This window comes from Cnephaeus nilssonii, assembly GCF_951640355.1.
Source record: "Cnephaeus nilssonii genome assembly, chromosome: 5".
Taxonomy (NCBI): Eukaryota; Metazoa; Chordata; class Mammalia; order Chiroptera; family Vespertilionidae; genus Cnephaeus; species Cnephaeus nilssonii.
The window spans coordinates 22,798,486-22,820,499 of NC_137076.1; the positions used below are offsets into that span (position 1 = coordinate 22,798,486).

A 22,014-nucleotide genomic window follows, 5' to 3' on the forward strand; every position below is an offset into this window, starting at 1 on the left:
AATATATTTCTAAGAGTATTATCTAAAAAAACAACAACAAAATAATTTATTCTCCTAGCATCTTTCAAATATACCTGATCATCTTCTTAAACATAAGCATTTAATGTCCCAACTTTCCCTCTTAGCACTGTTTTACCTGCACCCCACATGGTTTGATAGGGTACACTTTCACTTTCATTCAGTTAAAAATACTTGTAATTTTTGACTTCCTCTTTGATGCGTGGATGTGACTTGATTTCTGAATATTTGCAGACTTTCCAGATATCAGTCTATGATTTATAGTTTAATTTGGTTCTGGTCTGAGAACATGCTGTGTATGATTTCCATTTTGTGATCTCCCTTTTTATTGCAAGGGATTTTTTTTTCCCCACCGGTGGATTCCTAGAACCTAGCACAGGGCCTAACACATAGTAGGTGGTCAATACATATCTGTTGAGTGGATGAACAAACGACTGAACCCCTCATCCCTTTGGATGTATCAGGAGATAGTTGCTCAGAGATGTTGTTTTTCCCCTGAGGTCACACAGAAGAATGGGGCAGAGCCGGGGTCAGCCTGGGCCCATGGTCTTATGTTATACCTAGTGGATGGGAATGGATTCCACTGCCAGAGCCTACATGCCTGCTGTGAGCCAGGCCCTGAGGGATGGCCTAGGGGCCATGTGGCCATCACTCCCACACAGCGAGTCCATCCACTGCACTTACCTTGCTCCAGGGCCACTCCCCTCAAAAGACGCCCTTGATAGGCAGAGATGCTATTGATCCTCTTGGCTGGTGTATCCCACTTCTATCACTGTCCTCTCTCTTCCATGACTCCCCCAAAACCACACATATGCTCCCCCTGTGTGCTCCACGGGTGTTTGCTGGGTGAACAGCTCTTTCTTCCTTCCTTCTCAGACTTCCCCAACGTCAGAATGAGACCATCCCCATCATTCATTGTAACAGGGGACAGCCTGGCCCCAGGTTAGCTTTCTCTGGAAAGGGAGGCTGGTCTGCTGTCCCTACCCGCTCAGCTAGGCCTGGGGCCACCCACCTCCCTCTGTGTTGGGGACAGTTTTCCACTTGTCAAGACTGCTGATTGCCAATATTGAGACTGTGAGTTGAGGTATAAGTTCTGTTTTGTGGAAGCCACTCTTGTTCCGAATCTCTGTCACGGCACCTCAGCCTGCTACTCTAACCTGAACGTGGGCTGGATGGGATTTCCTTGTTGTTGAAGCCAACCTGAGTTGTGTTTCCTTTTAATGGTAGTGGAAAGCCCCTACAAAGGGGAATTGGGGTATTGTCCTTCGGGGTACGTAATAGTTTCCTATGGTTATTATATCAAAATATCACAAATTTAGTGACTCAAGACAACAGAAGTTAATTCTTTTATAGCTCTGGAGGTTAGAAGTTCAAATTATTTCATTTGGCTTGAACCAAGTTATCAGCAGGCTACCTTTCCTCAGAGAGTCTTGTGGAAGAGTCTATTTTCTTGCCTTCCTGAGAGTCTCCCTTGCTAGGGAGAGCTGCCTTCCTGGTCTCATGGCCTCTTCCTGTGTCTTCAAGGCCGCCAGTATGGCATCTAGCTTCGGAGAAAGGAGAGGGAGCCCTGACTGATGTGGCTCAAGGGTTAGAGTGTCGGCCCACAATCCAGAGGGTTGGGGTGCGTGCAGGAGACAACTAGTTGATGTGTCTCTCTCATGTCGATGTTTCTCTCTGTCTCTGTCTCTGTCTTTGTCTCTCTCTCTCTGTTTCTGTTCCCCGCCCAATTCCTTTCATTCTCTAAAAATTGATGGAAAGAATTTCCTCAGGTGAGGATAAAAAAAAAAAAAGGGAGGGAGGGAGATTGAGACACAGAGACACACAGAGAGAAGGCCATGTTAAGACAGAGGCAAAGATTGGAGTGATGTGGCCACAAGCCAAGGGATGCCAGGAGCCCCCAGAAGCTGAAAGTCAGGAAGGTTCCCTGCCCAGAGCCTTCAGAGAGAGCATGACCCTGCTGACACCTTTATTTTAGACGTCTCCCCCCTCTAGATAGATGATATACTAATAAAATATTTAAAAAATAAAAAATGAAAAAATCCATGATGAACAAAATAGCAAAAGTTTAAATCAAGACAAGCTATTGTTTGCTTTTCTTCCAGCTTTATTGAGGTTCAAAAATTGTATATATTTAAGGTGCATAATCTGATGACCCAATGTACATATACATTGTAAAATATTCACCACAACCAAGCCAACTAACATATTCATCACATCACAGTTACCATTTTCCTTTTTTTTGTAGTGAGAACACTCAAGATCTACCCTCTTAGCAAATTTCAAGTACACAATACAATATTGTCAACTAATCACATTGCTTACACCACAGCTCTCCAGCACTTATTCATCGTGTATACCTGAAGCTTTGTAACCCTTGATAAACATCTCCCCATTTTCCTCTCCCTTTGGCCCCTGGCAACCACCTCTCTGCTTTTATTAGTTTGACTATCTTGAGGACAAAGGGGGAAGCAGGTCGACCAAGGTGGAGGTTATGACCGTAATTCAGGTGAAAGATGATGGTGGCTCATACCAGGAGGTGAGAAGGGCCCAGATGCTGGATATATTGTGAAGGCAGAGCCAACTAGACTTACTAACATTTGACCAGAAGAGAGGAAGACTCATAGGGCTGAAAGTGACTAATGTCTTGGGGGCTAGAACCTTTGGCACCTGGGTTGAGCTGAGACTTTTGAGTGGAGGCCCTCCCTGTGACCTCCATGTGGCTTAGGCTTTCTCATGACATGGCTCTGGGAGCACGTGTTCTGACAGACCCAGGTGGAAGCTGCATGGCAGATGTTACTTCCATAGCATTCTATTGGTTATAAGAGACTAAGGCCAGTCCAGATTTAGTGGGAAGAGAATTAGACTCTATTCCTTAAGTAGCACCAAAGTCACATTTCATAAGACCATGCAGGACATGAGATATGCTTTTGAAAATTCCCTTTGCCATAGCCATGGAATGAGAGAGAAGGGAGGTGCCATAGACAATTCTAAGGCTGTTGGGCCCAAAGGCCAATGGCAGTCCTTTTGAGAAATACAAGTTGGCTGCCCTCTTGAGCAGAGTTCTCCAAATAGCTTCAGGCTGGTTATTTCAGTTTGATCACAGGAAACTACCATATCCTTGCTGTATCAAAAGAGGCAACCACTCCTACTGCAGCCTTTTTTTTCTATCTTTTCACTTCATGCTGTGTTGGGTGTGAGTCAAGACCTCATCTTTTGGCTTTCCCATGGGGTAGGTAGACCTCTTTCTCTCTTCAACTTTTCCTTTTTAAATACCCACCAAGGTTAAACTAAGTGTGAAAACTTCCTTTGCAAGTTCTGTGTATATGATTATAGTAGCCCGGTTTAAAGATGGTCCTAATGATGCTTACATCTTGGTATTCACACCCTTGTGCAGTCTCCTTCCACAATGACTCACAGGTGGTCCGTTTGACAAGTAAAGATAGTGGAGATCATAATTTGGGATTGTAGATTTAGACCATAAAAGGCACTGTGGTTTCCACCTTAGCCTCCACTATGTTATGAGGACAACCAATCAGCCCTTTGTGGAGGCTCCCATGGTGAGGAACAGTGAAGTCATGTGAAGGCTCCATCTTGGAAGAGGCTCGTTGAGCCCCAGTTGAACCTTCAGATGATTGCAGCCCTGGCCAACAAATTGACTGCAAATAAGTGAGCGATCCCAAGCAAGAACCACCCAGCTAAGCTGCTCTTGCATTCCTGAACCACAGGACATATGAGAAAAGTGCTATTGTTGTTTTAAGTCACTAAGTTTTGGGGTAATTTTTTAATGCAGTCGTAGCTAATTGATCCAGTGTCCTAGCACTTCACTTGGGAATGTGGGAGTACTTAGCACCTGTCACTTTAACATCTTGTTACAGATGTTACAACCTCCAGGAGACCTTCCCTGATACCTCTCTACATTAGCCCCCATCCTATCGCATTACCATGTTTTATTAAAAAAAATGTTTAGTCACAATGGGAAATAAAATAAAAACTATAACATTTATTTCTATATTTCTTTACTGGTTTATTGTCTCTCCTGTCTTGATGGAAAGTTCCATGGAGGAAGGAGCTTGTCGATCTTTTCCACCCAGGACTTGGCACTCTGAAGGAACTCAAGTGAGAGGGCTGTTGTTTCTGTCACTTCTATGCATGAATTGATACTGGGGAGAAAGGTGTGTGTATGTGTGTGTGGTTTGGGGTAGTTCCCCTCAAGATGGATTTGCATGTACTTCTCTTAAAAAAGGGAACTGAGAAACCTGAGAAGGAAGGACAGGGGGCAGAGCTTGAAGGCTCTGGATGCACCTTCTCAGTCTCTTGTGTTAGCTATAGCCATGCATATCCTGTATCCTAACTCTGGGTGCCGGGACCTTCCAGGTACAGCCCTGATCAGACTTGGGTTGGAGGCCAGGGGTGGTCAGGACCCAGGTTACAGCCTCTCCATACTGGGGCTGAAAACTTGGGCCTGAGGGACAGAGGTGGAAATTGGCTGGGTGCTCACTTACCTTTCCTCTGGAAGGGACCAGAGAGGATGATGATGATGATGCTGATGATTATGAGAACATGGCGCCATCCTACAAGGATCTTCCTCCCAAGCCAGGTAAGAGGACTTCTCAGAGGCTAGGTGAAGAGATGTGTGGGCTGGAGGGGGAGCTAGGTATCCAGGGGACACTAGCTGGACTTTGTAGACACATGGTCAGCTTCCTGTGTATTCGGCCCATGCCGGGCACTCTGATGGTGGGAGTACTCATGCCTCTGCACTGCCCTTGCTGATATCTCAGGCTGGTGGGGAAATCAGTTCTGGGAACAATCTTAGGTTAGCAGATCTGAACAGGGATAAACCAGAGATTGGGGAAATCAGGAGAGAAATGGAGGGCTCGGCCTGCAATGGTAGGAAGATTGGGGGTCAGAAGAGAGGACGTTGGAGTAGGACTTACGGATGAGTAGGAGTTTGTTACGAAGAGAAGCCTAGAAGAGAACTGGTGGATGCAAAGACCCCAAGATATGAAAGCCAGTGTTTGAGAAACTGAGAGTGGACTGTTGGCTCCCCAACCGCCTAGCATTCACACCTACGGTCAGATTTGCCTTCAGACTTGGGTGGTCCACACCTGGCTTGGGAATCAATAAGTGTCTGATAAGTGGGTATAAAAGTGGAGGTTTTGGAAGTTTCCCTGAGTCAGCTCCCACCAGGGCCCCTGAGGGCTGACTGTGCTGCCTTGGTGTCCTTGGACAGGGGTCATTCCATGTGGGATGAGGCTCCATATTCTCCACTTCTGTGTCCAGACTGGGGCTAATTTGAGAGGTCTCAGGGCTCTGTGGGGCTCGGGGTGAGGTGGGAGGTAAACTGAACTCTGCTGTTTTGTTTTGTTTTTAACATATTTGCCATTGATAAAATATTTTTAAAAATATTTTTTATTGATCTTTAGGAGAGCAGAAAGGAGAGGGAGAGAGAAACATCAATGTGAGAGGGAAACATCAACTGGCTGCCTCCTGTATGCCCCTACCAGGGATCAAGCCCACAACCTGGGCACATGCCCTGACCAGGAATCAAACCAGCAAACTTTTGGTGCACAGGACAATGCCCAACCAACTGAGTCACACCAGCCAGACTTGACTTTGCTGTTTGACTGCTTATCTCCAACTCCAACCTGGTTCTAACATGATTCTCAAACCCAGTCTTCAGGGTCATCCTTTCCCCCAATTTAGCCCCCCTCCCCATCTCCAAGTGCAGCTATATCTCCATCCCCATCTCCATTTCTAAATACAATGCCATCACCATGCTCCAACACAACTACAACCCAACCTCATCTTCTTCCCTTTTTCCAAACCCAAGTTCATCCCAGTTCAACTTCTCCCCCATCCTCCAACACAACTAAGACCCCATTCTTCATGTCAACCATTTCCTGAATCACAGCCCTACTCCAATGCCCCTCAGTATCCCTGACCCATCTTCAACCCAATCCTCATCTCAATCCAAATCCTCATGCCAACCCTAACCTTAACTTCATCCCCACCCCTAAACTTAACTGAGTCTTTAACTTAGGGTGACCAACTGTCCCAGTTTGCCCAGGGATGAAAGATTTCCTGGGATGTGGGACTTTCAGTTTTTTTTATTTATTTATTTATTTATTTATTTATTTATTTATTTATTTATTTATATTTTTATTATTATTTTTAAAAAAATATATTTTATTGATTTTTTACAGAGAGAAAGAGAGAGGGATAGAGAGTTAGAAACATCAATGAGAGAGAAACATCGATCAGCTGCCTCTTGCACACCCCCTACTGGGGATGTGCCCGCAACCAAGGTACATGTCCTTTACTGGAATCGAACCTGGGACCCTTGAGTCCACAGGCTGACGCTCTATCCACTGAGCCAAACCGGTTAGGGCGGACTTTCAGTTTTAAAACTTGGAAAATCCTGGGTAATCCAGGATGGTTGGTCATTGATCTTAATCCTGTTCCTATCTCTAACCCCAATTTTATTCTCAAGCCCAATCCCATCCATTACCATCTCAATCTTGTTTTCGCCACTGTCTGTGATCTCATTTTTATCCACAGGTCAACTCTAACTCTGAGCTTCTCTTTTTCAGGTTCAGTGGTTCCACCGAGGCCTCCAAAGGCAGGTGAGCTGGGCTCGGGGTACAGGAGACCCAGTGCTGGCTTTACACTGCTCTGGTCTTGAGCAACCTCTCCTTCCTCCTCAGGAATAAAAGCAGAAATTCACCCACTTTCCAGCAAGCCCCTGACAACCACAGGTGAGAATCTAGGGCTGCACCTTTGTGTTCACCTGGCTGACGATCTGCTCTACATGATTATTATCTTTCTGATCCCCTCCAGGCCTGGACCTCACCCCTGTCACCAGCACATCTCAACTGGGTGAGCCATGGGAATGCCCTTCAAGAAGTCTGAGAGGGGACATGTGGAAGTCCTGCCTCCAGTCCCCCAATTCTGACCAGAAAGCAAATCAGAGGGGGTAAAGGCTTGTTGATCTTGGAAGACAGAGTCAGCAACTTCTGAATAAAACTCTCTTCCCCCCTTTCCCAGGAATTTCTCTTGAGCTTCCTCCACTCCAGCCATCCCAAGCCAGTAAGTCAGTTCTCCATATGTTCTCCTATTTTCCCCCTCACAGTGGCCAAAGTATTTGAGTCAGACCTATAGTTCTGGAGTGAGACTATAGGGCACAGAAATATTTCCTCTCAGAAGATACTTCTCCCTGAGTCTATACTAGATCCCCAGGGGCTCAGGGTGTCTGCTGGGTACTCTTTGGGGTCCAGCTCCTGCTTGCATATAAGGTACAGGAAACATTCTCTGCTCCAGATGCAAGTGTCCACAGGCTTCCCTGAATGGAGAGCAGCTTGGGAAGGTGCTGCTAGAGAGCAGAAGATAATACATCATAGGGGTTAAGGGCAGAGTGGGGTCCAAGTCATGCATGACCTCTCAGTCTACTATGTGCAAAATGGGAATAATATATCTGTCATATGGGTGAGGATCCAGTAAGGTAATAAGGCTGCAACAGGATGCTTGGCACACAATAAGTGTTCCATAAATGCTCTGCATTTCTTCAGGGTTTGCTCTCCCTAACACTCTCTTGCTGGCCCCATCTGGTGATATAGTCATAACCATAGATCTCTGTCCCCTTGCTTTTTGAAAAAGGTTCAAGGATCCTTTCCCCACACTCTCAAGCACCAGTATTGGTCTCTCTGTCCTCATTCTCACCCTCAGCAACTCCAGTGCCCTGGGTCAGTCAGAAATCTGGGGGTCCTGGGTGCTACCAGGAGGAGAGATGGCTGGTTTTCCTGTGTCTTCTGGTGGTGGTGTCACTGCTCCTGGGCTGCACTGGTCTGGCTGTAACCCTGATTAAGTGTGAGTAGGGGGAGGATGGGGCATGTGGAGAGATTGGGGATGGGGTACAGGGCAACTTGGGCTCAGGCTGGACTTCTTATAGACCAGGCGGTGGTGGAAGAACTGAAGATGTTAACCTTTCAGCAGATGGCGTGGCAAGCAAATGGTGAGTGTTTTCAATCATCCCTTCATGCCATGCATATTGAACATCAACATGATCCTCAAACCCAGATCCACGACCAATCCCCAGCCCCATCTTTGCCACGGACTTCCCCAGGTACCAGGGTAGGGGTTGGGTGGGTAGGATGGTGAACTCATTAGACATAGTTCCTGTCCCTGTGGAGTGTGTGTGTGTGTGTGTGTGTGTGTGTGTGTGTGTGTGTGTATTTATACTTCTACTGGCCAATATGGTGGTCATGAGTCACTGTGGCTGCTGAGCACTTGAAATGTGCTCATTCTGAACTGAGATGTGCTGTAAGTCTACAATGCACACCGATTTCAAAGCCTTGTTACAAAAAAGTAAAGTATCTTAATAATAATAACCTTTAATATTGATTACACATTGAAATGATAATATTTTGGATAGGTTGGGATAAATAAGAGTAGCATTCAAAGTAATTTTATCTGTTTCTTTTGACTTTAAAAACGTGGCTCCTAGAAAATGTAAAATTACCCATGTGGCTCACATTTTGTTTCTGTTGTATAGTACAGGCATAAACAGCCATTTACCAAATTATCACCTACATGAGTATAACATTTCAAACTTTGATGAATAGTCTAAAGGAAGAGGAAGTTGATTCTATAAAAAAGTCTAACAAGGGGTCTTGACCTTATCTTTGGGAGGATCATACAGGGTTTCCCCAGGGAATGGTATTGCCGCTGCGTGAAGGAAGAGAGGGAATTAACCACGTGAGGGGTTGAGAGTCTTAGGCATGTGCAAAGGCTCTGTGGTAGGAGGCAACACTGTTTAAATACAAGGGAGGAGGATGGTGTATTTGGAAGGTGAGAGTTGATAATACCTTGGATGAGGGTTGTGGCTGTGGGGATGGAGAGGACTGTGTGAAGTAGAAAGATTTCGGAGATAAAATTCACCAGATCTGGGGATGGATTTATTTGGAATGATAATGAGAGAGAGGGAAGGGTGTCAAGGATAACATGTGTCATATATCTCTATCCCTATTTCTATCTCTTTATCTTTCTATATCTACATATCTTATATTTCTGGCCTGTCTAACTGAAGGACCATCTACTGATGACCCTGGGGAGTGTTGGAAGAGGGCAAGTTTGTGTGGGAGCAGAGGAAATACACACACTAGTTGTAGAAGAATTTTCTGGGCTGGCATGGTCTTCACCATGATTGCTGAAGTCTTCAAATTGCTGCATTCCACACTCCCTCACCCCACACCTTAGAGCAAGCCACTCTTCCACTCAAGAACCATCAATGGCTTCTTACTGCCCAGAATCCAATATGAAATCCTTGACTGACATTCAACAGACAGGACATTGACCCTCATCCTACTTTGAGCTCAAGCTCCTTTGAGGTTCCCTTGAGTTCTAATGCACCTGCTTTTCTCAACATACTTGCCTCTCTGTCTTTGCTTCCAAGGTGCCTGCTGTGCCCACCCCTTCACTGAATTAGTGTCTTCCTTCAAAACTCACCTTTTCCAGGAAACCCACCATCCCCATCTTCCCCAAACTCCAGAGATTAACCCCTCCTCTGAGCCACTCTAGGACTCCTCCTAGGCACTGAGCATGTTGGTTTTGAATTGTACTACCACCGACAAGAATGTGGGTGCAGTGGGGAGCACAGCTTGTGTGCTCTCGCCGTGTCTGCAGTCAGTGGTGGGTGAGTGGGTAGATGGGGGTTTGAGTCTCTAACCTTCCAGTCCCTCCCTGCTGACAGTGACTGGCATGTCCGGGCTTGCTGGCCTGAAGAAGGACATTGACCGAGTAAGAGGTGACACCAACCAGTCTCTGATGGAACTTCGGGGCTTATTAGGTGAGTGGGGCTTGGGGAACTGTCCTGAGATGGGGGCATGGCAGAGCCGGTGTATTGCACCAATCCATGGGAAGGATTCTCATTGCAGTCTATCCTGTTTCCAGGCTGTGCCAGGGTCACCTGCCCTGAGGGCTGGCTCCCTTTCGAGGGCAAGTGTTACTACTTCTCCCCAAACACCAAGCCATGGGATGAAGCCCGGAAGTTCTGCCAAGAGAATTACTCCCACTTGGTCATCATCAGTAGCATTGATGAGCAGGTGAGCGACCCCTCCAAGCCCCCGGGAGTCAGCAGGGCCAGCCTGCTCCTCTCCCAGACTTACACCTCCTTCCCTGGCCTGGATGGGAAGAAATTGGAATTGCTTTTGAGCCACCGAAACTTTTATTTATGTATTAAAAAAAATCCTTATTGTTGAAAGTATCGCATATGTCCCCCTTTTGAAACTTTTAATAGCAAGCTTTTACTGACATGATATCATGCAGAGGTTAACCTTTTGCACTCGGATGACGAGTGTGACTCGACACGGTTAGCATTAGAATAAAGGAATCGAGAAAAAAGCAAGCGAGTGCAAAGGGTTAAGAGGGTATGCTGTGCCTGAGTTCAAATCCTGGCTGTGTTTACTTATTCTCGAAAGTCTCAGTTTCCTAGCTCTTAGGCAACAACACGTCCTATTCTCCAGGCGGTATCCCAAACAAAATTGATGCCAAAAGAGAAATCCATGGTGAAGGTCAACATTTTATTTTATTTTAAAAAAGATTTTAAAATTGATTTTTAGAGAAAGAGGAAGAGAGAGGGAGAGAGAGAAACACTGCTCGCTGCCTCCTGCACGGCCCCTCTTGGGAATCAAGCCCACAATCTGGGCTTGTGCCCTGACCAGCAATCAAACAAGTGACCTCTCGGTGCTTGGGACGATGCTCGACCAACTGAGCCAGACTGGCCAGGGCGGCACTGTTCTATTTTGATAGGCCAAGCAACACTTTTGTCTTTCTGGTTTCCTGACACCTCTCTGGGGCTTTACCTAGGGACAAGGGTCCAGGTGCCCTCCACTTTTTAGAGTCTCCAAACCCAAGTTTTGGCCATCCCTGCAGACTCACTGGAATGAATGTAGGGCCCCTCTCTCTGGCACCCATCATATCTATGTATTTACCACTATTTTCCCTTTGTATTCTCTCCTCTCCAACTTTTAGGGAACCTTAGTACTGTAATAAGATTGGGTGAGTGAGTATGGTTTGCCTATAGCAAAACACACAGATCCTAAATGTACTTTCTGTTTTGACATATGCATACACCCAGGTACCTGTCCACCCAGTCAGGACTTAGAACATTTTCACCGCCTCAGTGAGTTCTCTCATGGTTCTTTCCCACTCATCTCCCCACTCCCACCAGGCAACTACTGATCTGGTGATCTGTTTTCTCTCACTATAGATCAGTTTGCCATGAGAGGAGGTGTGTTGTTTTTTTTTAAAAATCATCACCTGAGGATATTTTCCCATTGATTTTTAGAGAGAGTGGAAGGGAAGGAGAGAGAGAGAGAGAGAGAGAGAGAGAGAGAGAGAGAGAGAGAGAAACATCTACGTGAACAATGATCGGTTGCCTCAAGCATGTACCCTAATTGAGCCTGCAACCAAGGTACATGCCCTAGACCGGAATCGAACCCAGGACCCTTCAGTCCGTGGGCCAACGCTCTATCCACAGAGCCAAACTGGCTAGGGTGAGAGGAGTTGTTTTTGATCATGATATTTTCTTCCTAATCTTTTGTCTTTGGCCCAAGTCCTTTCTTTTCTCCCAAAGGCTTGGACTTTTGAAATACAAGAAGGCAGGAAGCCCCATTCCTCTCCTCTCCTCCCCACTCACGTTCTTTTTCTGAAGCAATGAGTTCCTTTTCTGCCCGAATGCAGATCAGGACTGCAGGGTGGGGTGAAAGCACCAGGGAAGCCAAGACATCGGTTATTATTAAAGTGCCCCTTATCTATAATAATAAAAGCATAATATGCTAATCAGATGTCCTTCCGGACCACCTTCCGGATGAAAGCCGGGGCTGCGAGGGAAGTCCGGGTCCCGGGTGACAGAGGGAAGCTGGTGCCGGCAGCCGGGGGAAGGAAGGCCTATTCTTGCACGAATTTTGTGCACCGAGCCTCTAGTATGTTATAATACTAAATGCGAAGATGTCACAGTACTGACTGTGTGTCAGACACGGTTTTGAGCACTTTATGCTATTAACTCATTTAATTCCCACAACCCTCGGAGGCAGTCGCTACTATTATTCCATTTCACAGATGAGGAAACAGACTCAGAGCAGTTCACTGGTCGTGTGAGAAAGTAGCATACTTATTCCCACGCCGCATGCTCAAGGAGGAGGAAGGTGTTGATCTTGCTCTGGATGCCACAGGGTGTGGGGGGGGACTTTGGGGGTGGCATTTAAAAGCCCTAAAGGAGGGAGGGAAGACCCTTATCCTGAAGGTTGTGTAGAAGAATTGATGGCTGAATGGAGTTTGTACTCGCAGAACTTTGTGGTCAAGGCTCACCGCTCTCCACGGGTGCACTGGCTGGGGCTGAGCGACAGGGAACACGAAGGGGACTGGAAGTGGCTGGATGGGTCGCCTGTCACTTTGAGGCAAGTATCTAGAGTTCTTGGGCTCTCTGCTCGTTGTGGGCCCTTGTGCAGTCTAAGCCAGCAGATTCTCTAGAATCCCAGGCTCGACTAGACAGGGGAGGCACAGGGTGCTTTTATTGTGGTAGGGGTTCTGGTCCTTGTACCTCTTTAATTTTCCTCCATTGCAATAATCTCCACCTTTTAACACAACTGCTCCAATATATCCAGTCCCCAGGCTGATGGTTGGGGGGTGGCGGGGGCGGGGGGAAGAAAGATGGAGTGGCTATAGGACAAGAGGAAGAGGATTAGCAGGATCTCATTCTTTTTATACTCTACAGATACTAACCCATTTATTTAATCTTTGTAAGGAAAGTTGTATTATCATCTCCATTTTAGAGATGAGGAAACTGAGGCACAGAAAGGTTAAGCAACCTTCCCAAGGTTAGACAGCGGGCAGGTGGCAGTGCCAACCAACCTGGCTCCAAAGCCTATACTCTTAGCCACTAGACTTTACTTTCTAAAGGAGTGTATGTATTTGCATTTTAAATAAATATTAACAAATTGTTCCCCATACCGATTATACCAATTTATTCTCTCAGCAGTTTGACTATAGTTTTTTTGACCCACATGTTCATCAAACTTTTGAAATTTTGTTGGTTTTATTACAGATGAAATATGGAATCCCAATGTAGTATTAGTTTGCATTTCTCTTATAATGACACAACACATATGTTTAATAGCCATATGTATTAACATTTCTGTGAATGATCTATTCATATATTTTGTGTGTTTTTTTAATGTTGGGATTTTGGTCATTTTCCTATTGATTTCTAGGAGCTCTTTATATATTATATATATTAGTGTTTTGTCTGGGGATTTCATTTTTTAAAATAAGTTTTTATTGATTTTTAGAGAGAGAGGAAAGGAAAGGGAGATAGAAACATCAATCGGCTGCCTCCTGCATGCCCCCTACTGAGGACTGAGCCTGAAGCGTGGGCTTGTACCCTGACCTCTTGGTGCATGGGTCGAAGTTCAATCACTGAGCTACGCCGGCTGGGCTGGGGGTCTCATTTTTTTTTTTTATATACTTTATTGATTTTTTACAGAGAAGAAGGGAGGAGGAGAGAGAGTTAGAAACATTGATGAGAGAGAAACATCGATCAGCCACCTCCTGCACACCCCCTACTGGGGATGTGCCTGCAACCAAGGTACATGCCCTTGACCGGAATCGAACCTGGGACCCTTCAGTCCGCAGGCCGACGCTCTATCTACTGAGCCAAACCGGTTAGGGCTGGGGGTCTCATTTTTTATTAAAGATTCTTGGAAGGAGGCACAGCTCTCTAAATAGAGATGGCATGGCATGACATGGCAATGCGGGTGCCCAGCTCAGATCCCTGTATGCCATCAGGGGGCATTGGTAGCTACAGGGTCACAGTTATGCTTTCTCCAGATAGTTGTCCTCAGCTGAATGGAAGCCTGCTCACCTATTCCGACTGGAGTCAGTCCACAGCCAATGACTGGCTAAGAGAAGGCTGGACACCTTGTCTCAACTTGGGGTAACTCTGTGATGCTATTCACTCTCCAGAGCTCCCTGTGGGATAAGGCGAGGCTAGATTCAGCTGAATTCACATCCTTGCTCACTTCTACCACCTACCCCATCCTGCTTCTCTCACTCCCTCTCTCCTGGGTGTCCTTTAATAAGTCATGTGCACCTGAATCACCAAATAAAGATCTGCTGTGACCTAAGACATTACAATACCTGGAAGGTCGGGAGAATTAGGGTGGAAAGGCAGTGTTCTTTGGAAAAGGAGGCAGATACTGACCAGATGCAGGGAACAGATTCAAGAGGGAAGAGATTGGCCTGGTGAACAGGGAGGTGGGGCTGAGCTAAGACAGGCAAGTTGGGGCGAAGGGGATGATGCAGCATCTTCAGGTAATTCTGAGAGGCTGAAGAAGTGATTCAGATAGAATAAAGAGTCTTGCACCATGAAGGACTTTCTCCCCAATATATTTTAAAAAACCAATAGATTTAATTATTTTTTCTTTGAAAGCCCTGACCAGTTTGGCTTAGTGGATAGAGCATTGGCCTGCGGACTGAAGGGTCCCAGGTTTGATTCCTGTCAAGGGCATGTACCTTGGTTGTGGGCACATCCCCAGTAGGAGGTGGGCAGGAGGCAGCTGATCAATGTTTCTCTCTCAATGATGTTTCTAACTCTCTATCCCTCTCCCTTCCTCTCGGTAAAAAATCAATAAAATATATATTAAAAAATGCTCACCGAGGATATTTCCCCCCCATTTATTTCTAGAGAGAGAGTGGAAAGGAGGGAGGAGGGGGAGAGAGAGAGAAACATTGAAGTGAGAGAGACACATCAATTGATTGTCTCCCACACATGCCCTTACTGGGGCTGGGGAAGCTTCAACAGACGTATGTGCCCTTGCCTGTGTATTGAACCCGGGACCCTTTGGTCTGAGGGCTGACACTCTAACCATTGAGAAAAACTGGAATTAAGAATAAACTTAATTATTTTTGAATTTATAGAAAAAATTGGGCTGTTCAGCCCAATTTTTCTATATATATATACTCTCCCACGCACAGCTTCTACTATTATATATATACTTCTAATATATATATATATATATATATATATATATATATATATATATATGCTCTCCCACGCACAGCTTCTACTATTATTAACATCTTGCATTAGTGTTGTACTTTTGTTGAAACTGATGAACCAATATGGACACATTATTATTAACTAAAATCCATACTTTACATTTGGGTTCACTTCAAGTGTTGTATGGGTTTTGACAAATGCATAATCTCAATGTTATGTAGACTAGTATTGCCACTGTCCTGAAAAGTACCCTGTGCTCCACCTATCCACCCCTCCCACACCCACTTTTTCTTCTCTCCAGCTTCTGGGAACCAGAGGAACCTAACAACATGAATGATGAGGACTGTGTCAGCATGAACAAACATGGCAGCTGGAATGACCTCTCCTGCAACAAAGCTACGTATTGGATTTGTGAGCGGAAATGCTCCTGTTGAACCCCAGGGATGAGACTGGGTGGGGGTCCACATCTGAGCGCCCCTTGACTCTTGGAGATGAGAAGTTCCTGCCCTTCCTGCCTCTCTAGGAACTGATTTGGATGCACCCAAGGCGAACCAGCAGCTTGGATGTAGCAAGTTCCCTGGGGTGTAAGTCAGACAGTTTCTAGGGTGAGGACTCAGGGGCTTGATCAATTGGATGGAGTTTGAGTGTGTTCAGACTACTATAACAGAATACCACAGACTGGATGGCTTATAAACAACAGAAATTTATTTTTCAAAATGCTGCAAGCTTGGAAGCCCAAGATCAAGGTGCAGGGAGATTCAGTGTTTGGTGTAGGAAGGCCTATTTCCTGGTTCATAGATGCCACCTTCTTTTTTTAAATAATATATTTTATTGATTTTTTACAGAGAGGAAGGGAGAGGGATAGAGAGTTAGAAACATCGATGAGAGAGAAACATCGATCAGCTGCCTCCTGCACACCTCCTACTGGGGATGTGCCCGCAACCAAGGTACATGCCCTTGACCGGAATCAAACCTGGGACTCTTGAGTCTGCAGGCCGACGCTCTATCCACTGAGCCAAACCGGTTAGGGCGATGCTACCTTCTTGCTGTAGAATGGACAAGGGAATTCTCTGGAGTTTCTTTTATAAGAGCATTAATCACATTCAGGAGGACTCTACCCTCATGACCTAATCACCTTCCAAAGGCCCAACTCTGAATGCCATCAAATTGGGGATTGGGTTTCAACATATGATATTTTGGGGTCACACACATTCAGTTCACAGCTGATGATGAGTTGGAGTGATGGTCTCCCAGTTCTGGGATCTGGAGGAAACTCACCAAGTCCTTGATCACGGAACTTAGGAAGTGATGCTTGCCCTTGGGGCTCTGGGACTGACATTGATTGACTAGAGCTGAAAATACTTTCGGTCCTCTGAACCATGATGCACTGGGGCTGGACTCCCTTACTGCCTACCAGATGTGGATAAGCTACTGGCAAGCAGATGGGGCAAGATTCTTCTTGACAAGCAATTTTCTCAATGTCCCAGGTGAGGTTTGACCAAGCTAGGTGGTGGACTCAGATTTGGCCCATGGAACTGCGGGCTAGCTGAAAGGCAAGACTCTCCACTCACTGTGGCCATGACGTGGTCAGATCCTCAGGACAGCAATGGAGATACCTATCCACATGTGCCTTTGAACTATTTGTAGTTTGTAAAGGTCTTTGATGAACTATTTCACTTTACTGCCAAGTGGACATTCTGGGGCTATTAGCTCTTGCAATGTTAGAGCTTCTCAAAATGCCAGTTCATTGTGTGGTCCTTGTCTCCTGTGCTAAATTTCTGGGGCTGCCACAATAAAGTACCACAGGTTTAAACAACAAAAATATATTGTCTCATAGTTCTGGAGAATGGAAGTGCAAAATCAAGGTGTTGGAGTGGTTGGTTTTCGGTAAGACTTGTTTCCTTGGCTTACAGATGGCTGTCTTCTCTCTATGTGTTCACATAGTCTTCCCTTTGTGTACGTCTGTGTCCTAATCTTTTCTAATAAGGATACCAGTCATATTGGATTAGGGCCCACCCTAATGACTTTATTTTCCCTGAATCACCTCTTTAAAGACCATATCTCCAAACACAGTGACATTCTGAGGTACTGGGGGTTAGGACTTCAACATACGAACTTTTTTGGGGGGTGCAGAATTAAGCCTTTAACACTAAATGCCAGAGGTACCTCCCCCAGTCATTGTGACAATCAAAAACATCCCCTAGAAAGCTGGTACTATCCCCAGCTGAGCACAACTCAACATGGCAATTCATTTGGACAATCCCTGAATTGTATCCAGGGGTGAATAGATATTCTCCAAGTCAATTAATTTATTGATTAACGAATGCCTATGACTAATAGAATTTTTCCTATTTTGACTGAGATCAGGTAATTTTGGAAAGGAGGCTCTGAGCAGGGTGGGTGGGCAGTGGGGGAGGTTGGCATTCACTTCATTTTCTGTTCCTTCTATACTTGTCTCCCTTCCCCACTTTTACACCTGTCCCCACCTCACCAGTACTGAAACCAGCCTCCATATAGCCCATAGATTGCAGAGTGGAACATCCTGTTCCAAGCCCTTCACTGAGGGGACCATTGGTACAATCAACTGTTCCTCTGGGGTCAGAGGAAATACTTGCACCTTAGAAGAGGAAACTTCAGTTTCCCCCAATATGTGGGTTGAGAAATGGAGAAGCAGGGCTCTGTGGTCATGTCTCCAAGTCATACTAGGGGGTTCAAGATGGCGTTGGCCCAAGTCTATTTCACTTCCCCATCTCTCATGATTGTCTAATTTCGATACAGAGATGAATCTGAAACAAGTTCCCTTTACTACATGGGTTATCAAACATGTATTGTTTGCCAGATAGATGCAGAGCTTTAATTAATCTTTATGATGATTCTGTGAGGTTGCAATAATGACCAACCCCATTTTATAGCTAGAAATACTGAGCACAGAGGGGTGTCATGGCTTGTCCATTGACGTTTAGTGGGTAAGTGGCAGAACTGGTATTTGGACTCAGTCTGTGCCTCCACTGGTTGATCTCTTTCTGTAGCACCTCTGCTGCTTTCTGAGGGACTGTCTGTAAACTTGAGTTATTTCTGAGGACCCTGACCTTGTAGCTCTTGTTTCAGGGAATTATGGGAAAGGAACAGCATGGTTTGGAGGAACAGACATCCTGGGCTAAGATAAGAGACCAAGAGTTGACTTCTAGGTCTGATGACAATAATCCGGGGCTCTCCTGGGGCTATTATCATAATGCAGGTGATAGATGATGGGGACCAAAGAGCTAATTTTGAAGGTAGGAAGGATTCTGGTTCTATTTTGAGGCCACAGCTAATTTGTTTGATTGATTGAATATGGGGTGTGAGAGAAAGAGAAAAGGATGACCCTCAGGTTTTCAGCTTACGCAAAAGAAAAGATGGAGTTATCATTAGAGATGGAGAAGGAAAAAAAGCTTATGAACACAACACATTGAAATTTAGATGATTCATGAACTCTTGCTGAAATTCTTAGAGCTTCTCGTTGGTCAAGAAAGAAATCTTGCCCAATGGGTGTGGCTCAGTGGTTGAGCATTGACCCATGAAGCAGGTAGTCAGGGTTTGATTCTCGGTCAAGGCATAGGGCAGAATTACAGGCTTGATCCCCAGTAGGGGGTGTGTAGGACTCAGGTGATCAATAATTCTCTCTTATCATTGATGTTTCTATCCCTCTCTACCTCTCTGAAGTTCATAAAATATATTTTTAAAAAGAAAAAAAAAGAATGAAATCTTGTGTGGAGCAGATGCTGTCTGTCATACCCCGCTTATAGCCTTGATTCTTATGCTTTCAGTGACTTCTAATGGCCAGCAGCTGCCACCAGAGTCTACCTGGTTTGGCACATGGCAGGTGAGAAGAGCCAGGTGGAAAATACTTACCAGAACAGACCTTACCAAGGCCTTGACTTAGTGGGCATATACCCCAGCTCCCTCACCCCTCAGGTGAGATGTCTCTGAGATAAGCATCTCACGGACTGCCCAGCGGTCCCTGCTGGTATTAAGCTCCCATTTCCTACAGCAATAGCCCGTTCAATAACATATCTTTGGACGCATCTTGTACTGGATGCCCTTTCCTTTCTGACACTTCTTTACACACCTTCTGGTGTTTCCTGGGATCACCTCTGAAATAAACTACTTGCACTGAAATCCTTGTCTCAGAGTTTGCTCTTTGGGGAACCCAAACTGAGACATCACAGGACAGGGGAAGACGAGCTTGTGACATGGTTCTGGTTTGCCTGGGATGGAGGGGTTCCTGGAGTGCGGGACTCTCAGTGTCAAAGCTGGGAAAGTCTTGGAAAAACTAGGATGAGCTGCCACTCTTATAGGAAAAGAGTGTGGTATCAGGGAAGTAAAAAAAAAAAAGTGGAAACCTTAAAAAGAAAAGTAGATGTAGATAAATCATCATGTTGTACATTTTAAATAGACACAATTTTTAGTTGTTAATGATCCTATATAATAAAGAGGTAATATGCAAATTGACCATCACTCCAACACACAATATGGCTGCCCCCATGTGGTCAAAGATGGCCACCCCATGTGGACACAAGATGGCCGCCAGAAGATGGCCAGCAGGGGAGGGCAGTTGTGGACGATCAGGTCAGCAGGGGAGGGCAGTTGGGAGGGACCAGGCCTGCAAGGGAGGGCAGTTAGGGGTGATCAGGCCTGCAGGGAAGGGCAGTTGGGGGGCACCCAGGCCTGCAGGGAAGGGCAGTTGGGGGAGACCCAGGCCTGCATGGAAGGGCAGTTGGGAGAGACCAAGCCTGCAGGGGAGGGAAGTTGGGGGAGACCAGGCCTGCAGGGGAGGGCAGTTGGGAGGGACAAGGCCTGCAGGGGAAGGCATTTAGGGGTGACCAGGCAGGCAGGGAAGGGCAGTTAGGGGCAATCAGAATGGCAGGGGAGTGGTTAGGGGGTGATCAGGCTGGCAGGCAGAAGCGGTTAGGGACAATCAGGCAGGCAGGCTGGCAAGTGGTTGGGAGCCAGCAGTCCTGGATTGTGAGAGGGATGTCCAATTGCCCATTTAGGCCCGTTGGACATCCTTCGAGGGGTCTCAGATTGGAGAAGGTGCAGTCTGGGCTGAGGGACAACCCCTCCCTCCCTGTGCACGAATTTTGTGCACTGGGCCTCTAGTACCTCAATAAAGCTAGACAAAACCAAAAACACTCGCTGAAACTGGTTTGGCTCAGTGGATAGAGCATCGGTCTGCAGACTGAAGGGTCTCAGGTTTGATTCCGGTCAAGGGCATGTACCTTGGTTGCGGGCACATCCCCAGTGGGGGGCGTGCAGGAGGCAGCTGATCAATGTTTACTCTCACCGATGTTTCTAACTCTCTATCTCTCTCCCTTCCTCCCTAAAAAATCAATAAAATATATTTAAAAAAACAACAACAAAAAAACCCACCAAAAACACTAGATAAAGTTAAAAAAAAAAAAGAAGAAAACGGGACCGACAACATCAAGTTTGGTCAAGTTAGAAGAGACTGAGTGCACTTAGCACTGAGGAAGCATTTGGGACATTGACCGACTCTTGAGCATGTTGGGCAGAAGTCAGACTGCAGCAAGTTGAGCAATGACGGGATGGGAGGGAGTCGGGACAGCAGAATGCAAACTTTTCTAGAATTTTGGCTGTGAAGAGAAAGAGAAGGATAGTGTATTGCAACAGGGAGAATTTTTGGGGGTAGAAGGGATCTGAGCATGCTTTCCTTACTTTTACAAACCCCCCTGTTATTCCACATTATATCTTGGGTTTCCCAGACTGATTATTTTCCTTCATGATTTTCATCTTTTGGCATTTTGCTCTGTGCTCTGAGATATTTCTTCCACATGGTGTTCCAAGCCACTAATTTGGCCCTTGACAGTGATCACCCTCTTCTTTAACTCATCCAGCAAAACTCCTCTTTTTATTTATTCCCATTTTATTTAGATCTGTTTAGTGCTGTACTTTAATCTTTTTATATTCGTATTTTTATTATGCTTGTTTGAAGTGATCTGTCTATTCCAGAAGCTCTATTTTGCTGGTGTCCATTATGTTAGACTATCCTCTTTTCAGGAACTCTGGGGCCCCTCGTGGTTCTCATTTGCCTTTGGTGCTCAGATCTAGAGGTTGAGAACTTTAAGCAGTGGCAGCTTCCCAAGTGATGGAAGGAGACTGATTCTCTACCCCAGGGGGGCCTTGTGTGCACCAGGCAGGTGCCTTTCTGTTCCCCGCTCTCCTTGCTTCCTACTTGGAGTTCTTGGGGGCCAGAGGGATCAGACACACACTCATGGGAGTGATGCTGACCTTATCCCAGGAAGCCTATGACCCCTGGGCCAGATTCTTCCTAGGATGAGCTGTGTCCGATCTTTACCTTAGAGCACACTTCAGCTTCTTTTGCAACTCTGCATCTGGTGCAGGGGGAGACCTTTCAACCCTAGATTTTTCTTTGGGGATTTCTACCCACCTGCCAGGGCCCCAGCAGACTTTTGGTTCAAATGAGCAGATACATTAGGGAATAGATTGGAGGGAATTTTCCTAGAGTCTTATATTTCTCTTTCTTTAGCACAGGGACAGAAAACTATGGCTTGGTGGTGGTGGTGAGGTGGGATGGCAAATTCTGCTTGCAGTCTTTTTTTGTATGGCCAGTGAGTTTTTGTATTTTGTTTTTTGAGTTTTTGTATTTCTAAAGGGATATACATGTATGTCCCTTTACACATATACCATATACAGGATATCCCAAAAAATGTATACACACTTTAACCGCTGATAGCTCAATTTTGAAAATGAAATATATTTTAATAAACACTGCCTTGATAATTTTAAAGTGTGTGTATACATTTTTGGAACACCCTATATATTATGTGTGTATCTATTGATTTATATCCATCTATATCTGTCTATTTATCTGTCTATCATCATCATCTCTATCACTATATATGGCCCCCAAAGTCTAAAATATT

General features: G+C 45.6%; 1 protein-coding gene across 1 annotated transcript; it reads left to right on the forward strand.

Moving 5' to 3' along the window:
* Positions 1 to 4,309: 4,309 nt before the first annotated feature.
* Positions 4,310 to 15,504, forward strand: CLEC17A (C-type lectin domain containing 17A; the record flags this gene model as incomplete). The annotated part of the gene is made up of 10 exons (XM_079772992.1): positions 4,310 to 4,392; positions 4,535 to 4,615; positions 6,609 to 6,641; positions 6,723 to 6,773; positions 7,741 to 7,881; positions 7,964 to 8,026; positions 9,764 to 9,859; positions 9,964 to 10,115; positions 12,361 to 12,470; positions 15,372 to 15,504. The coding sequence occupies exons 1-10, from the start codon at positions 4,350 to 4,352 to the stop codon at positions 15,502 to 15,504; spliced, it is 903 nt and encodes a 300-aa protein (XP_079629118.1). The 5' UTR covers positions 4,310 to 4,349.
* Between the last annotated feature and the right edge of the window lie 6,510 nt (positions 15,505 to 22,014).